Here is an 18,015-nt window from a genome sequence, read left to right as displayed (position 1 = left end):
ATCTTCAGGCCAGGCTGTAACTGTAAATGATTGCTGGTTTTCCTTAAGAGTGACAAGATGGATCTGACATCAGTTGAGATCAGGTAACTTGGCAAGAATCTACTTGAGACTTTCTGAACTCTAAGATTCAGTTTCTCATTGACTTTACCAACTGAGCACATGCGTTGTTGTAGTCTCTCGATATTATTGTGGCTTTCATATAAAATGCCTTCTTCTGTGGTGATCTATTTTCAAGATAGCTACTGAAGTGTAAGTCTTGAACACACACATACACACGCTTGCGTATATACACACACACACACGCACACACATGGAATTAGCTTTCAGTTGGTTAAATTGACCTAAATGTAACAGTTCAGCTATCTGTCACTTTATTGACAATCAGCCAACCAGCAATTTGCCTGCTTGAGCTAACCTAAAAGTCAGAATGAATTTGAAACAACTTAGAAAAGAAAATTAACGGTACTGTTTTCATCAGCAAGAATGAGACAAAATTCCTTTTGGAAAAGACTGGTTTGGCCATCACCATGTTGCAACAAGACAAAATCTTATTCACAAAGTAGATGATTCACCAGAAACCCAAAATGAACTTCAGCATTTTAGAAGCAAAATTTCACTAAAGAAACTACAGATTCTTTTTCTTTTGACTTAAGTTCAGTAAGACCAGTTAAACTTCACCAATAGTATCAACCAATGCATTGTTATAACTTTTTTTGGAACTTTTATGGGCTAGAATATGAAGAAAGCTCATTGTTTTGCTCTTAGCTCAGCCAGGGCTTTATTTTCTTTTATGTTTTGAGTGAAAGTGGTTGCCTTGGCAACAGGGGGGAGAAAAGAATAAAGCAGAAACATTGCAAGTAATACTGAATTAGCCCTGAACAAAGCTAAATTCTGATCCAAATGGAAGTGAAGTCTATGCTAACTTCACTGCGTTTACAATTAAGTTTTTAAAAAGCATTGAGATTTCCCTGGTTCCTTACTTGCTGCTCATTCGAAAATGACATTTAACTGATTCAGAGGTGGGGGCAGTGCAGACTGGGAGTCGGGCATAAACTGCTATCTGTGGACAATGCAGCACAAATGAGTGCACAGTAGCAGGGTTTTCTTCTTGTTCAACAAGATTGATTGAAAAACAAATTGCTGCAAATAAAGCATGTAATTAGATTAAAGCCCTCGCCCAAGTTACCAGGACTGAAACCAAATGGTTGGCATTTGAGGAGGCAAGATGCAATTTGCATTTTTCTGTCCTCCGCTCTTTACATACAGTATGAAGCAACTTCTGGAACATTCTAGACAAGCTGAAAACATAAAGAAATGTGTTCTCTGAAGTAATTCCTTGAGGAATCTGATCAAATTGTAGAGGGATAACTTTAAAATGAAAGCACTGGCTCTGTTGATGAAATATCAGGCATCCTGTGACAGCTCAGTTATGAAATGAAAGTATAAACACTGGCCTCTTTTTGCCAGAAAAGTTCATTGTGAATAATAGTACAGCTGCAAAGAATAGGGTGTCGCATGCGCTCATTCATGACAGATAACAAAGTCTGTTTTGTCCTGAACAAACGACTTCAAATTTTATATAAAATGGAATTTTTTAACTACCCTCATAACTCTGTATGCTGTTTCCAAGAGGAATTGGCAAAGATATCAGAACATTTATCAGACCCAGCTTCTCACACCTGTTACACAGCTGTTGTGCATTCCTTTCCAGGTTGTTTGCATCACAAGCCGTTTGGAGAGGTTTATTTTGGAGATACCTGATCATAAGAGCTGTGGCATAACAACCAAGTAAGAATTCAAAATATCCCATTATTACTACAGAATATAGATTGAATTTATGGGCATCTGTGCATCTACAGGACCAGTGAATTCTATACTAGTACCATCACTGGTATTCTATTCACCACTTTCAACGTTCACTCCCATCACCATTGCCACACAGCAACAGCAGTGTACCATTCCCAAAATGCACAGTTGTAATTCACCAAGGCTTCTTTGACAGTACTTTCCAAAGCTGTGACCACCACCTTGGAAGGCCAAGGGCAGCTGATGCATGGGAACATCACCGACAAGTTCTCCACTAAGTCACACTCTATCCAGTTTTGGAACTAGATCACTATACTTTCACTGGCACTGGGTTAGAACCTCGGAATCTCCTTCCTACCAAAACTGTGGGAATCCCTATTCCTCAAATACTGCAATGGTGTAAATGGCAGATCATCACTATTTCTCCAGGCCAATTAAGGCTAGATAATACGCCAGTAATGTGCACATCCTATGTACAAATAAAAGAAACTAAGAGGACTGCATTTTCATTTAATTATTTTCTAAAGTTGCAGTACAGCAACTAAGTGACATGGATAACATATGCACATCCACAGTGTTTGTCATGGAATCCTGAACTGAGTTAAATCACTTGCACTAGCCAGTGGAACTAAACTTTAGTATAGAAAAGTGAGAAAGCTGAGAAATACTATGCTTCAGTGGACAATGTTACAGCATCTATTAAATGCTCACAATGTTTTTTTTTTCCCTTTTGTTGCATTCCAGAGTTCAGGCTTCTCCTTATAAGCATGTGTGATTGATTGATTGATTGTTTTCATGTACCAAGATACAGGAAAAAGTGTTGTTTTGCGTGCTATACAGGCAGATTGTACTATCCAGAGTGCAGAATACAATGTTACAGAAGAAGAGAAGATGCAGAGAGACAGATCAGAATTAACATTTGAAAGACCCATTCAAGAGTCTGATAACAGGAGGGAAGAAGCTGTTCTTGAACCTGTTTGTACATGTATTCAAACTTCTTTCCCCGGAGATGGAGATAACTGTAACTCTCAGTCAACTTGCTTCAATGTAAAACTCTTCCTGAGGCTGGTGATAAGACTGAGGAACAGGTGGTTGTTCAATTGCTGGTGAATTGGGCAAATAAAGATGTACAGTGCAGTGGATCTGCATGTGTGCTTTTTGCACTGTTGTCATCATTGCCTGAGGGAAGACATGATAATTGCAGAGTTTAAGTAAATGCGTACAGATGTTTTGCAATCTATTTGTGCATTGAGCATCAGGAATGTTTTTGGATCCAATCTTTTAGTCTGGTAGCAGGTTTGGTTTAGAAAATTAATTGTTGACCTCATCACCCAATTCATGTCATGCCTGTGATATGGATGTTGAACTTTACAAGAGTGTTATAGTATAAATTGGTTATCTAAATTAAGGTGAAATAGATATCATGAATAGAGAAACAGAGACTAATAACTTTGCCTAAAGACAAGTCCACATGATCTGGTAGACATTGGGAAAGAAATCCAAAATGAAACCTTTTAAAAATCAAATGCAGTTTTCACATTTTGATGATAAGGTGAACTAGTGAGATAGAGACAAATAATAAAAAAAGAGACAAAGATACTTAATGCTTTGGGAAGAAGTAGCAACAGATGCCATGAAAGAAATGGGGAAACCATTTTGTGTTAACTTTCACATGGATGTAAAAGTTAGTTTTCTTTCTAAAGAAAGAAATCTATTCTGATGGGACATGTCAGAATTTTAAGAACAAGGAGTCATTGACAAGGAGTTAGCATAATGAGCCTTACTGGTGGAAGTCAATTTTTGAAGCACACTTTGATGCATCAGTTACCTGTTAGATTAATGTTTAATTTAAATTGATTTTATCTTTTTAAAAGTATTAGAATGTAAAATATTATCCTACGATCCTTTCATTTGGTAACTGCGACAATTACAATTAAACACTGAATTAATGCTGACTTTCCAAAAAAGCAAGTTGTGGTGAGAAAATGAGACCATGTGATATATGTCCACTTAATAGTATCTTGCCTTTTTGGTGCATATCCCATGGCAGTACCTTCAAGTTTTCAGTATCCAGTGTAGTAGTGCTGCCCATATGTCACAACATGCAGTTTCCAAGCCAATTACTTTGCAAGTAAAATTCCCTTGACAAGGTACTGGCTCATTAAAATCAGAGAGAAGGACTTCTTTTGTGAAATTCGATGTAATTCACTTCTTATCTGTAAATGCAGATAACTCTCTGCCAAGGGAAATCTCAATCCTATTTTTGCCATCATAAGAAAGTTAGGTCTGTAGTGTAAATCCTGTGTCTGAGTCCAAACTGCCTCTGGAAGCAAGAGACTTGAAGAGGGTAACTTCTAATCCCACAGAAACCAACAGCAAAGGGAAATTAATATCCCAGTTACCAAATGAAAGAATCGTAGGATAATATTTTACATTTTAATACTTTAGTAATAAAGCATCTTGGGGCATCCTGAGGCCATGAAAGGTGTCATAGAAATGCATTTCTTTTTATTTCCTTGAACATATGACAAAGATTTTAAAAGTAAAGGAGAGACAAATGAAGGAAAAGCAAAATAACAAAACATTTCATGACAAGACATCTGCATCTGAATCCATAAAAATGTGGAGTTGAGACAAGTTTTTCATCTGTTTTATTGACTATAAGCAATTTTAATGGTTTGGATCTGGCCCCAGGATGGGGAGGCTTGATTAGGTTGTGTCATACTTAATCTAGTAGCTGATCTGAAGCCAATTCATTCATTGTTGATAAAAATGGAAACCAGATTATTTGTGCACTCTTGCTTTTAGAATGCAAGAACAAATGTATCCCTTTTAATAAACTGGTTTCAAAGTAAACAGAATGCATTATGTCCCATTTTAAGCATTGAAACTACAAAAGGAAAGTATGTCAAAATACAGTCATCAAGCAGATTGCACCTGACAATGGTGTAAACATTCACATGATTTATTAGTCCCTTATTATATTTCCTGGGAGAGACAAAGCAAAGAATACTAAAGAAAAGTCCTATTGCCAATTCAGGAAGAAAAGTTGGACAATTCCTTTCTACCTTTCACTTCCTGAATACAATGTGCCAGGGTCAATGGAATAATGACAGCAAACAACTTTTATATGATCGATACACCCGCTTCTCTAAGGAACTTCTTAAGTTCCTCTTCAAAGGACTGTAACAACTCCTTGCCCAGCACATATTTTGGTAAACTGTTCCAGAGGGGGATGCCTTTCTGCAAAAATAAGTGTTTCCTGGCACCTAACACAACTCTTTGCCACAAGTTTTGTAAGCATAACCTACCCACCCCCACAGTCCAATCCTTCCATTATTTTAATAACCTCAATGATACTAATTTTATTTCTCCAAAATAAATAACACAAACCTTGAAATCTGCCTTCATATTTAAAGCTCACAGGCAAAGTATTAACCTGATCACTTTCTTTTGTAACTTTTCTGGAGTCTTAATATCAATCACTATGCGGAAGAACAAAACTCAGTGCAGAAGGACAAGGTCTTGCTGAATCTAAGTAGTATCCAAGTAATGCATTCAAATATCCCAATTATTTCATCTACAACCTGAAAGTGCTTCAACACCTTTAATTACTCTTATCATTTAATTTTAATTGGTATGCCCGTCTGGAATTTCTTAAGCCCCCAAATATATGTCATAACATCCATCTACAATTGAAAAAACATCTGCCACAACTGGCCCATTCCCCTAACTTGTCCGTAGTGATCTGAAAACTACAGATTTGATCAGATTTACTAGTGAGAAAATTTAAACATTGTGTATATTTTAAGCAGTGGAGAAAATTGGTGAAAAATGTTTGAGATTTAGGCAGGAATACATTTGGGTTTTATTATAGATTACAGGATTGTTGAGGTAAAGTTTTAAAGTTAGGGATAACAGTTTTGTGAAGTTGAATTCTAGATGAATATGTAAAGTGATGCAAAAGGGCATTTTTTTTTTCTCCACTGCAGTTCAAATGTTTAACTTCCAGGATCAGTCTGTGAGGTTTCTCCCCCTGTTACCCCTCCTTGGGAATTCTGTTGCCACCAAAGGGAATAACTGGCTGCTTGAGTGAGGTACTGGGTGGCAAGTGGCACCCATACTCAGGGAAACAATGTTGAGAAAGTATGTAGGCAAAAAGTATATTAAAAAGCATGTTAAATGGATCTGATTTTATCAGGAGAGGCCTTGCTCTTAACACTGTTGGTGTGTTCTTGCTGTCAACAGAAGTCACTTAGCACATCGGTGAAGTATTTAAGTGGGTAGGGTCTTTTAAAGGTTATTTAACAGAATGCATATCATTCTTTTCTGACAATGAAAGCTAAGACTATATGAGCAATGGAAGTCATATCTATCAATCAGTAGCAATATTTAAAATAATGTGAATGATGATTTGTCTGAATGAGGATTGTATAAAGTAGCAGTTGCTAGTTCGTTGTTTTCCACCACCATAGTGTAACCCTTGTCACTTTGCAGGTGAATGTGAAGCCATGATGTCAGCTGCATACAGTTCCATTTGTAGATTGTTGCTTATCACTTATAGAAATCTGAACACGGCCATAAATCTAAAAACAAAATAATGGAGGTCAGAAACCCATTGGGTGCCGCATCTCTAGCTGTTTCCAGCATGACCTGGACATTGCCCTCTGCTGAGAAGACCAACCCATTGTGCCCCAGAAACCTCTGCCCTGCTGCTGTCACGACCTCACACAACCCTGATGATATGATGCTCTATTTACAAACTTGGACACAAAGCTCCATTCAGCATATGTTTGTCATTCACTAAAGCACATGCATTCAGCTGCAAGAGCATTCTGCTAAAAGGGCCAGGCAACCAAATTGCAGGTAAAATAGCTTAGAATGACTTATGCTGGTGCAAAGATTCTGAAGTTACTGTGGGATGCTTTCTGCCAAGAGGTGTCCTGGTGAGTTCTTGGATTTGGAAGGTCATGTTACTGCATTGTCACAAGAAAAATGGAGTGTTCAGTGACATTAAGACTGCAACAAGCAAGTAAGGTAGGATAGTCTGCACTGTCAGGATTCGCAGCATGACAGGGAAATGGAGCAGAGGTATGGAGATGACAAGCTCTATATTAAATCTTTTGCTAGCTTGGAGTCAGAATCCTCAATCTGACAAGAGACTCTTTGCCTGGTCAGCCAATGTACACCTTGGTGGACGTACCTATCAGTGTTCTCCTGTGTGCCACTCTGTTGAGACTCTTTGTAGGAGAACTCATCTGTGACTATGTCCTTAATGAGCTGGCTCATGAACTAGCCTTTCCCCTGATCTGGCTGCAGCCTACACAGGCCCAGTGACTCACCGTGTGCTGATCCCACCTCTTTTCTAGCCTCTAAGATATGGGCAGTGCCTTAGCTGATGAACTGAGCTAGTGGCTGTGAGTGTCAGATGAAGAAACAGGGTCTCCTCATCAATGCTGAGGTGCTCCTTTTCTCTCCTCTGCCAGTTGGGTCAAAGCTGAGCCAGATATCTGAAATTCCTAATCTAGAAGAGGGAAGACTTGGGGAACAAAAGTGGAGTAGGCTGGAAAGTTCACGGTCACAACATTTTGTTTCTTGTACCAGAATGCAGATTGAGGGCAAACTGGGATTTGAGAAGGGTGTAAGCCACAATCATCTTCTGAATTCAGGTGATATTGCTTTGTGATGTTGAGGTCAATCTCCTCTGTAAGATTCAGGAGATTCAAGAATTTCAGGATCCCACCAATTCCATTCTGCTCCCTTTATCATAAAGGGACAGACAGAGCAGAATGTCAGTGATCGTGTTGCCACTGTGTTTGGGTGATGTGCCTGCCATATCTGAACAGCTAGAGGTCTGAGGAAGTTGCAAGAGCTCAATGCAAGGTGGACATCAATAGAACTGTATGAACATGAATATGTGGCTTTATGCCTTTGCCCTGGAAGAGGAAGTCCTGCAGTGTGGGTTTTATGGGTGAGGTGAGAAACACCTAATCTAGTGTTCTGGTGGATAAGGTATGTCACTTTACGATGCATGCATCTTGACCACACAAATGAAGTAATTAGATGTCTTGTGGCAAAACTGCCAGGGAATCAGGAACAGACACTTTAAATTGATCTCCTTGGCTACCTGGTTTCATTTCCTTCTGAGAATGAATTCGGTCATATGCAATCTTTTTCTAACCATGAGCTGATCTTTTTTCACATTGCATCTGTTAGAATATTTCTTACACCTCTGGAAGGTTTCCCTGCCACATCCCTCAATATTTATGTCTAATATTAACTGCTCTCTCATTCTGTGCCTTAAGAATCAATTTCTGAAATACCATTCTCCTTGCTTCCATCGTTCAATAAATTCAATCGTCAAGATCAATTCCCATACACCAATAAGCCCCATCATTGTCAAGTGAGTTGATTTCATGAACTCACCTTTATATAAAGTTGGAAGCAAAAGCAGATGTCAGGTAAAAGCTGCACTGTCACTTGATCTGACACTGTCAGCCACCAGCTCAGATATTGGCACTAGAAGGTTATAAAGAGGTGGGATAGATTATGGTGAATCAGTGGGCATAGATTGGCTTCAGCTGAGCCAGTGGGAAAGGGTGTGTCAATTCCATAATTTTTAATGCAAAATAATTCAGATGAATATCATAGAATCCCTACAGTGTGGAAGCAGGCCCATTGAGTCCACACTCCCCCTCCGAAGAGCATCCCACCCAGACCCATTCCCTCCACCCTGTTCCTGGAAGCCTGCATTTCCCAGGGCTAACCCACCTAGCCTACACATCCCTGAAAACCATGGGTAATTTAGCATGGCCAATCTACCCTAACCTGCACATCTTTGGACTGTGGGAGGAAACCAGAGAACCTGGAGGAAACCCATGCAGACATGAGGAGAATGTGCAAACTCCACACGGGCAGTTGCCCGAGGAGCCCTGTGAGGCAGTAGTGCTAACCACTGAACCACCGTGCTGTCCTTTGAGAACTTTGATGGGAAGATGGACAGCGAAAGGCTGATGGACACACACACTGAGATGCTTGGAATATTGGAAAGTTTGCAGTAGCCTGTTGTCATTTTCTAGGAATATGGAGGAACCCAATTCCAACTTTGCACGGGGCTTTGGGAAGAACTTGGAGTACATTCTTTCTATTGTAGGTGATCACCATTACCGTAATAGCGCTGGTGCATCCAGCAGCATTTACTGACCAATATCTCAGCTTCCATTGTGGAACAGGCAGAAATCATTTACATCTTAGCAGTGTCATGGAAGCTCAAGCTGAGGTTAGGAGATCTATGCTAGTTATTCTGTTAGCCCAGCTTGACGCCATATCATAGTTGAGATCAATGCTATCAATGCCAGTACACAAAGGAGAATGGAGATACATTGCAATCCTGCAAACTGTCCTCCAATAGACTGCTTGGATCGTCTGGCTTTGGCAGTGGGGGAGTGGCATGGGCTTCATGGTGCACAAGCCTGCTTTGCCCCCTCAGGAGGGCAGTTTTTACCCTCCCACTATTGCCACTGGAACAAACCCCTTGCCTGTTTGCTGTGCAATCCACACTATTGTTACCCATATGAAGTGTTACAGCCTGATGTCGAGTCCTTAATACCTAGAGCTGCTCAGGGGTGTTCTGAAAGTCGATCCTGCTGAAATCTCTTTCAGTGAATATCATCAGCTTTCCACCAGCCATGCTGTGGCCTCTATGTAAGAGCACCCAGTAAGGTAAACCCCCTGCCAGATGAAGGAAGTGCAAAATAATGATATAGTAATTTTTGTGCATATTATTAAATTTGTCATCTGCTTTGCACAGGATGTCATTAATACCAGGGTATTGGTCAAAAGGATACAGTGATAATCTGTGGGATGGAAAGGTAAGGAAATGCAGCATACTGGGAATGGTAGGGTTAATTCTATGGGAATTGGGGTGTGGTTAACTGCTCAATGATGGCCTGCTCAGAGCTGGTGGAGTCTAGCTGCCTCTTCTCTTTCCCCACACCATGAAACCCTTGCCACCAGCCCATCTCCTCCTGCCCCCTCCATCTCCTCACCACTGCCCTCTCCCTCCTCCACCACCATCTTCTTCTCTTCATTCACCATGAACTCAGTTGTGGTTGAGAACACTAATGATTTGCTCTGTGACAACTGTGCTGCCAACATGGCTCTTGATGCATGTACACTCTCCATATGTGTTTAAGTGATTGAGGGGAGTCATGGGCCATGTATGGCATATGTAGCCCTTGTCAGCAAGCAGGAACCCTCTGGCCAGTTGTAATGGTCTCAAGGGGGTGGGAATGGATGACTGTCACTGGACTCTGGTATGGTGGCTCTTGCCAGGATGGTGGTTACTTACCAACATGCCCTGTGCATGATTATACACCAATTGTGTATCAAAGAAGTGAAGCCCTTGCAATTCCAGTACAGCTCCCTGTTGAGATGTACCATCTATGGAGCCACAAGCGTGCAACTGATCCCCTGCACTATTCTGTGATGCCAATAATACTTTTCAGCAACACTGATCATAGTACTTCCACTCACTGGCCTGAGAAGAAGAAAGTAAAAATGATCTCAACTCAAGGTCCCATACTGATCCCTTTAAATAGTGCTATAGCTGGGCAGTTGGGATGATTCTCTTATCGTGCTGGGCATATGCCAAGTGGGAAACTTTAGCAGAGGGCACTAACTGGATCTGTGATGTTGAAAATGCAGAAAATCACTGAGCAATGTTACAAGTTGTGACTTTGCTGGACTCTGGCATACATGTGACTCAGTGGAGCGAATGTCCTTCTAGGGAAGACTCTCCTTACAGTAAGTGATTTGACGTAATGATGTAGTGAGTCTAGTGCATTTTTGATGCCAATCTCCATAGGCAGGTATTTGTGGGAGTTCACTGTTAATGCTGCCCATAGACACTGTGGGACTGCCAGCCAAGGTGGAGGACTGAAGTGGGATGCAAGTGACAAGCTGTTGGGTACCTCCTCTGACTTTAGTCTTGGGAATTGTTGCTATCTTGTTTCTCTATTATGTATGAGAATAGAAAATTGCATACAAATGAGGTGAGAATAGATAATGAGTGTTATTACACACAAATTAGCTATTATTAGTGAGATTCTCTTCTCATTTGGCTGCTCCAGATATGCCCATTTCTGGGACTCTACGCTGTAGTATTGACACCAGTGAGAAAATTACTGCAGCTCCACTATCTTCAAAAGGTTCCCCCAAATTCATTCATCAAATCATTTCCCTTCTCCTAATTATTCTCCCAATCAACTTGTTGTTATAGACCTCTGGAGCAGGAAGGGAGTTGAAACTGGGCCTCCTGGTTCAGAGTTGTTGCACTACCAGAGCCCTACAACCCTCTTTTAATCTCACTTATTGTCCACCAATCTATTTGTAAAGTGCTCATGATGATTTTATTCCATAAGGGGCAATGCATCAAGATGTGCTTCTGAATAGAAGTAGCTTTAAATTTACATTCATTGATGCAAAAAGAATTAAATGGGGGAAAAAAATGCATTCTAGTAATAAAGAATTGTTGAAGGATAAAACTGAAGTTAACGCTGGAACTTTAGAAAGTCCAGACTTTCATATTTGCACATTGAATATAATCAAGAAGATGATATGATAAATTCTCCTGAAGACCAAGATTTAAATTTGGCCAATTGCTGGGTAAAGTGAAAATTGTACAATGAACACATTCCTGGAATTGTATCAGGTAAGTTAATTCCCTGATGAAAGCCAGGTCCAATTGTAGTTAATCAGCAAACCTTTCCTCTGGAAAGCCTAGTGTTTGAGTTGAACATGGCATAACATGCAATCTTCTTTGGAGTAAATTGTACAGTCTGTAAAATAATGGGGTACTTAGTTAAATGGGATCACTTCATAATTGGGTCAGTGTTCTGACATAGTCAGCCCACACCTAAAATTTGATGAAGGTACAAAGAGCATTTTCTGAAAATGCCAGCTGCATATTTTAAGCGAGACTAGTTAGCCCCAGAGACGGATGTTATATTCCCAGATGTCAGGATGTTGCTTTTCTATTCTTCTCTCTGCTTTGTTTTCTCAGGCTTTACTACACCATTTTCTGCTTTCTGTTCTTAATTTACTGCATATCTATTCCACCGAGTTCCTATTTAATTTTTGTTATATTAATATTTATTTTGGTTCTTTCTTCCTTGTCCCTGCTATTAAGAGATGACATTTTTCTTTCCTGGAAGATAGGTTCAGAGATTATGATCTGAACTTTAGTAAAAAATCAGCTAAGTGTCAATTTCAGGGACATCCATGTAAGGTTTTTCTCTCTGAGCTCCAGTGAGTTTTCTCACACTATCCTTATGTGTGTACTATGCCGCACTCGAATTATCTTATGCTCGCAAGCAGTGGAAGTACTCATCACTGCTGGAACTTTCCAGGATTTCCTTTATCGGCATCCTAGTTAGAAGAGCCCTGAGATGCACCTTGATCTGATGCATGGGATGGGAACCTCACCCTATGTCCAAAATGGCTTAGTATGAGCATTACAATGAAGCGTGTTGGTTTGACTCCAAAGTGCAGTGGAAGTGCAGTAGTGAACTGTATTATGAATGAGTAATGATTTGACATAATGGTGTAGTAAGTCTAGTGCATTTTTGATGCCAATCTCCATAGGCAGGTATTTGTGGGAGTTCACTGTTAATGCTGCCCATAGACACTGGGACTGCCAGCCAAGGTGGAGGACTGAAGTGGGAAGCAAGTGACAAGCTGCTGGGTACCTCCTCTGACTTTAATGTTGGGAATTGTTGTTATCTTGTTTCTCTATTATGTACGAGAATAGAAAATTGCATACAAATGAGGTGAAAATAGATAATGAGTGTTATTACACACAAATGAGCTATTATTAGTGAGATTCTCTTCTCATTTGGGTAGAAAATCAGCCTTTCCTTTCTCAATGATAGAATCTCATTTTTATGATCTCATCATATTTTCTCAACTGACCATTGCCCACATTGTTTAATGGTTTAGAAGTCTCAGCACTATGTGACTGGTCTCCCGCACTGGGCATCCCGAAGATGATTGTCAAGCATGAGTAGTGCCACACTACTTGCTTTGCCTTCTATACAACATACATGATCCAATTCTCATCTGAATCAGAATGCAGAGAATTGTTCAAGAACAGAATTCATCTTGCAACAAGCAGTTAGGACCATGATTACCTGAAATATGGTTTGCACTGATGTCATATTGCAGAAAATTTTGAGGGTCATCATTACAAAAGAAAACATTGGCCTTACTTGAGGATTGGAGAGAGAAATAATCCTTAACCATCCCTTCAGTGTTGCAGGATTTCTGCACCATAATTCTTAAGATTCCATTTCTTTCTGTCACACCCATTGCTGTTTCTTCCTGCTTTGATCCCTACACAACACCCCAATCTAATTTTCTGGCCTGAGGAAATTCAATGTACAGCATCATCTTACTGGGTATAAAATTGAAGTCGTACCTTATATAGAACCCATAGCTTACTGGCAACTAGGATTGCATTGATGTAAATGGTAACATTTCAAGAAGGGAAGAAGTACCATTATCCCCTCAAATGTTAATAATATGACCTTCTTCTAAAAGGTTCTTTGAGTAGTCAATGTCTGTTTCCAGTATTCAGTATCTGGTTGCAAAGTCTGCTGAGACTTGTATTAGCCTCTGGATATTATGAGAAGGGACCGTGAGAATCATTCAATGTTTCTACTGAGATTAGCTCTTTCATAATGTATGAATTCATCTAGTAATTACATCATAAATACAGCAGTGTTTTATATGGTGTAAGAAGTAATTTCCATTTATAGCAGTCTGCTTGAATGAAGGCAGGTTAACCCCTGCTTAACTTCCAGAAAGTTAGAATTGTGCAATAAGTTTGTGCAACATAATTAATATAAATGTTTCTTAATGTTCTGTTTCTGTCAGTCTTCTGCAATCAAAATTAATAATTTCACCAATTCATATTAATATAAGTCTAAAGTGTTTAGGTATGAGTGCACCTACACTTAATATGCTTGTATGAATTTCTTTGTTATGTTAACACACACTAAGACCCATAAGATGTAGGAGCACAAGGAGGCCATTTGGCCCTTGAGTCTACCCATAACCCCTGATCCCCTTATTGCTTAGCAATCTGTCTATCTTATCCTCAAGTGTACTCAATGACACAGCTTACATGTGGTAAAGAATTCCACACATTCACTAACCTCTAAGAGAAGAAATTCCAATCTCTGGGCTATTCTTTGCTCTGAGATTATACCCTCTGGTCCATGATCCGCCAACAAGGGAAACAACCTCTTGGCATCTACAGTGTCATAGAATCATAGAATCCCTACAGTGCAGATAAAGGCCATTCATCCCATTGAATCTACACTGACCCTCCGAACAGCATCCCATCCAGAACTACCTTCACCTATCCCTGTATTTACCATAACTAATCTACATATCTTTCATAACCATGGACACTACAGGGCAATTTAGCATGGCCAATCCATTTAACCTACACAGCTTTGGACTGTGGGAGGAAACCAGCGCACCAAATTGAAACCCACACAGACATGGGGAGAATGAGCAAACGCCACACAGACAGTTGCCCAAGATTAGAATCGAAGCTGGATTCCTGGCACTGAGGAAGCATTGCGAGCCACTGTACCTCCCCACCCTGCCAACCTGCACACCTAAGAATCTTATATATTTCAATCATATCTCTCCTTTTTGTAAAATCCATTACAGCGTTGAATAATGTAATTTAATTGAGCCCGTTCACTTCAATATTGGACTAAACCATTTCCAAGTTCAGGTATTTGATCAGATCGAGTGAACAATGGTAGTCATATGTGTGCAATAGCAGTAAGATCAGCTGATTGAGTTTGGTTAATAAAGTTTATTTTCATACAGTTATGCTTGATGTGTATATTGCCCAACAGTAAAACTAAGTGTATTGTGCAACATGTATGTGTCAGTAATTGATGGAAGTAAAATGTTACTGAAAATGGAAAATGTCTGGAAAGAGATCAGAAAATGTGGGACACAGGGCAGGAGAATAAGAGAGTGAGAGATCTTGTGACCTCCATGTGATACATTCTTGTGCAGAGAATGAGTCAGGACATTTACTAAGGAATTGACTTGCACCACCTTCCAATGTTTTTTTCCCTGAATCTATTTCCCACTTCTCCCAAGCTTCCTTGCAATGTGTGCTATCCTCCAGCTGGTTTCCAATCTTTGCCTTCATTTGTATCACTAGGAAAGCAATGTCCTTTGGTTGAGATGTTGGTGTCTATGTTTTTCTTCATTTGGTAGTATTTCCTAATGGTCATCAATTTTTGTCCCATAATTTAATGCATTATTCTGTGTGAAAATGAGAAATAAAGGAAATTGGCATATCATTACATAGATTAAACCTATAGGTTCAGCTACAATTGAACACAACTACAGACCTATCCAACTAAGCTCCTGACCATACATGACTCATTATGTTATTCTCTTGTATATTAACTAGCAAGCATTGTAAAGATACTCAGCAGGATGGAACATGTTGAATTTTGGAAGGACATTCAATGCCCTAGATTTAAGGGGTAGTCTACTAGAACATTAAATTTGTGAAGAAAATATTGTTTTATCTTATTCCCTCAAACAAGAAGTGCTGACCTCTCACATTTTGATAGTTCTTGCTGTTGAGCTGTGAATTGGATCATATTGTAACCTATTAAAGTTGTTGAATCAGTTACAATGCTTAATTTGCCACCCACAACTCAGGATGGTTTGAAACAATTAGTTTTTTTTACCTAATGCCTGGGTATTGAAATCAAAAAGGGAAGTTGGTTAAGGCTCTCATGTATTGGTACCAACATTCCAACATTCCAACTAATGTAAGGCACTCTCTGTAACTAGCATTCTTTACTCCCCACTGAATTGTCCTTTCTGCACTCTGCCTCACACTGCCAGGCAGAGCTGCATTCAGCTCCTCAGCCCTGCTCCAACATTTAGTTAGATCATGGTTGATCGGTGTCTCAACTCCGTTAATCCACTTTAACTCCATATCTTGACACACTTACCTCACATCTCACTTTTGACAGCTTCAATCATCTCAGCATCCTTTTGAAAGAAAAGTGTTTGAGAATTCCACTAGTCTTAATGTTTAAAAGGGATTCTTGAGTTTTACTCAGAATGACTCTGCTCAACCTCTAACATCAGGTCCTTTTTGTCTTGTCTCTCTCACCAGATGAAATAGTTTTGTGAATCTAACCCAACAAATTCTGTTAATATTTTAAAGATCTCGATCAGATCACCTTTCAATCTTCCAAAGCAATACAAACAAAGGTAATGCAATAGAGACTGGGATCTCCCAGGTTCCGAATAGTTCAAGACTGAATCCAGGATGCAAGATTTATGTTGGGACCCGAAAACATTCATTAACTCCATGGGAATTGCTTGAGAAGTTTGAACGTCTAATGAAAATTTACCTGTTCCCCAAAACCTAAAAAAAATTCTACAATCCTAAAATGTCTCCCTGAACTATGGTAATTTATTTCACTCAATTGTGACCCCTAAAATGCAAAACAGAAAAATCTAGTGCAACTCCTGCTTATAAGAGTAACAGAACTGATTCCTCAAGCACTCATGAAGACCTTCTGACAACAAACCCCCCATTCCTAACCCTGACATCCCCAACCACTTCCAGTGACTCCCCCAGAAGTTCTGACTTGCCTCACTTATAGGTCCATTCACTAACGCACTGAAAATTGGTTTAAAAGTTCCAAAGCTTTTCAAAGTGAATAAACACTTACGAGAATACGGCAGACAGAGCTGTAAAGAGGGAATGTGGCTTATTTTCCCCACAGAACTCAACACGACAAAGAAGCAATTGTATTTCAGGCTTGTTCAGCATTTCTGAAGGAGTGACATTGTAAGATGCAGCCAGAAATGTGGAACTTAGTCATGATACAAGAAAACAGGAGTTTGGCCAGTACATGAACAAAACGTTGCAGATGCAAGAAGTTTGAAATAAAAATAGAAAGTACTGGAAAGAAAAATACTCAGCAGGTCTGGCAGCCTCTGTTAAGAGAAAAACAGAATTAATGCTTCAAGCTGAACATGATGTATTTGAGTCAAAAATTAAATTCTTTTTCTCTCTTCAGAGGCTGCCAGACTGGATAGACTTTTCCAGCACTTTCTGTTTTTTATTACCTAGGATTGTACAACCTGTACTCATAATTTAAGCTTGTAAGTCCAGACGATGATGATGAAAATCAAGTCCTTCACCTTGGCCACTATATTTAAGCTTCCTTCGTTCCAAAGGCCTGTCCTAATTTGGAACTTCTGTTGAAGTTAAGCTGGAAGTAGTAGAGAGAATGCATTTTTTATTCCAACTGACATTGCACAATTTCAAACTGATAGTTGCTTGGTGTTTTGTCTTTGCCGGTTATACCAAACTGTCATCAAGCAGAGCAAAACTTCAGATAAGACATAATATCCAAGCTTAAATCACCAGCGGAAAGAAATAGCCACACAGCCAGCTGTTGTGGTTTGTTAACATTCAGTTGAAAGTGAGGAGATATCAAAACTATGGGAGTTTGTCCAGCTGGGAAGACTACATGTGAGAAAGATAATACGTCTAGTCTTACCGGCAGATTCCTCTGTGCTGCTAGCAGCAGTGGTAGGTGGGACCACTGGAATTTCTGTGGGAAAGAAATGCAAGCAACAGCAATGAGACATCAATATATCATCCACAAGTGTTCAAAACATTTCAAGGTCTTTAAAAATTACGTATTTTGTGTATATACCTCTTTTACAAATTCAAAGAGCATGTGTACATTCTTAATTTGAAATGTTTATTTATAATAATTGTGGAATTCTGCCTCCTTCATTCTCAGGAGTTTCTGTTGAATAACAACAAATTGGGATATTGTCTCCAACAAGACTTGATTCTTTCAATCCTACACCTTTCTGGCACTGAGTCAGCACTAAGATTGGCCATGCATGAAGGAGCACTTTCATTTCAAAAGTGGAGATTAAACTCCTAGATCTATTTTTTTTAAGCTGAGTGTTTCTGCATTTGAAGACAAGTAGACAGCATGAAGTACCAGAGACAGGGTCACATAAAATTCCGAGAGTTAAGAGATCACATTCTGACTGTCAGAGGCACACAGCACATCAGAACAAACACAATTGTATACGTCAGTGACATTATGTTATTCACCA

The 18,015-nt window shown here is 39.6% G+C and overlaps 1 protein-coding gene across 2 annotated transcripts in view; it reads right to left on the bottom strand.

Moving 5' to 3' along the window:
• LOC140463960 (netrin-1) overlaps positions 1-18,015 on the bottom strand; it is a 211,707-nt gene that overhangs the window by 47,385 nt on the left and 146,307 nt on the right. For both annotated transcript variants that reach the window (XM_072558471.1, XM_072558469.1), the window contains one exon: positions 17,439-17,492. In XM_072558471.1, coding sequence (XP_072414572.1) covers positions 17,439-17,492 — 54 coding nt within the window. The remainder of the gene's footprint in view (positions 1-17,438; positions 17,493-18,015) is intronic.

The sequence above is a fragment of the Chiloscyllium punctatum genome, chromosome 39, assembly GCF_047496795.1.
Source record: "Chiloscyllium punctatum isolate Juve2018m chromosome 39, sChiPun1.3, whole genome shotgun sequence".
Lineage (NCBI taxonomy): Eukaryota > Metazoa > Chordata > Chondrichthyes > Orectolobiformes > Hemiscylliidae > Chiloscyllium > Chiloscyllium punctatum.
Note: the sequence above shows the minus strand (reverse complement) of the source record. Positions and strands in the feature narration are given on the sequence as shown.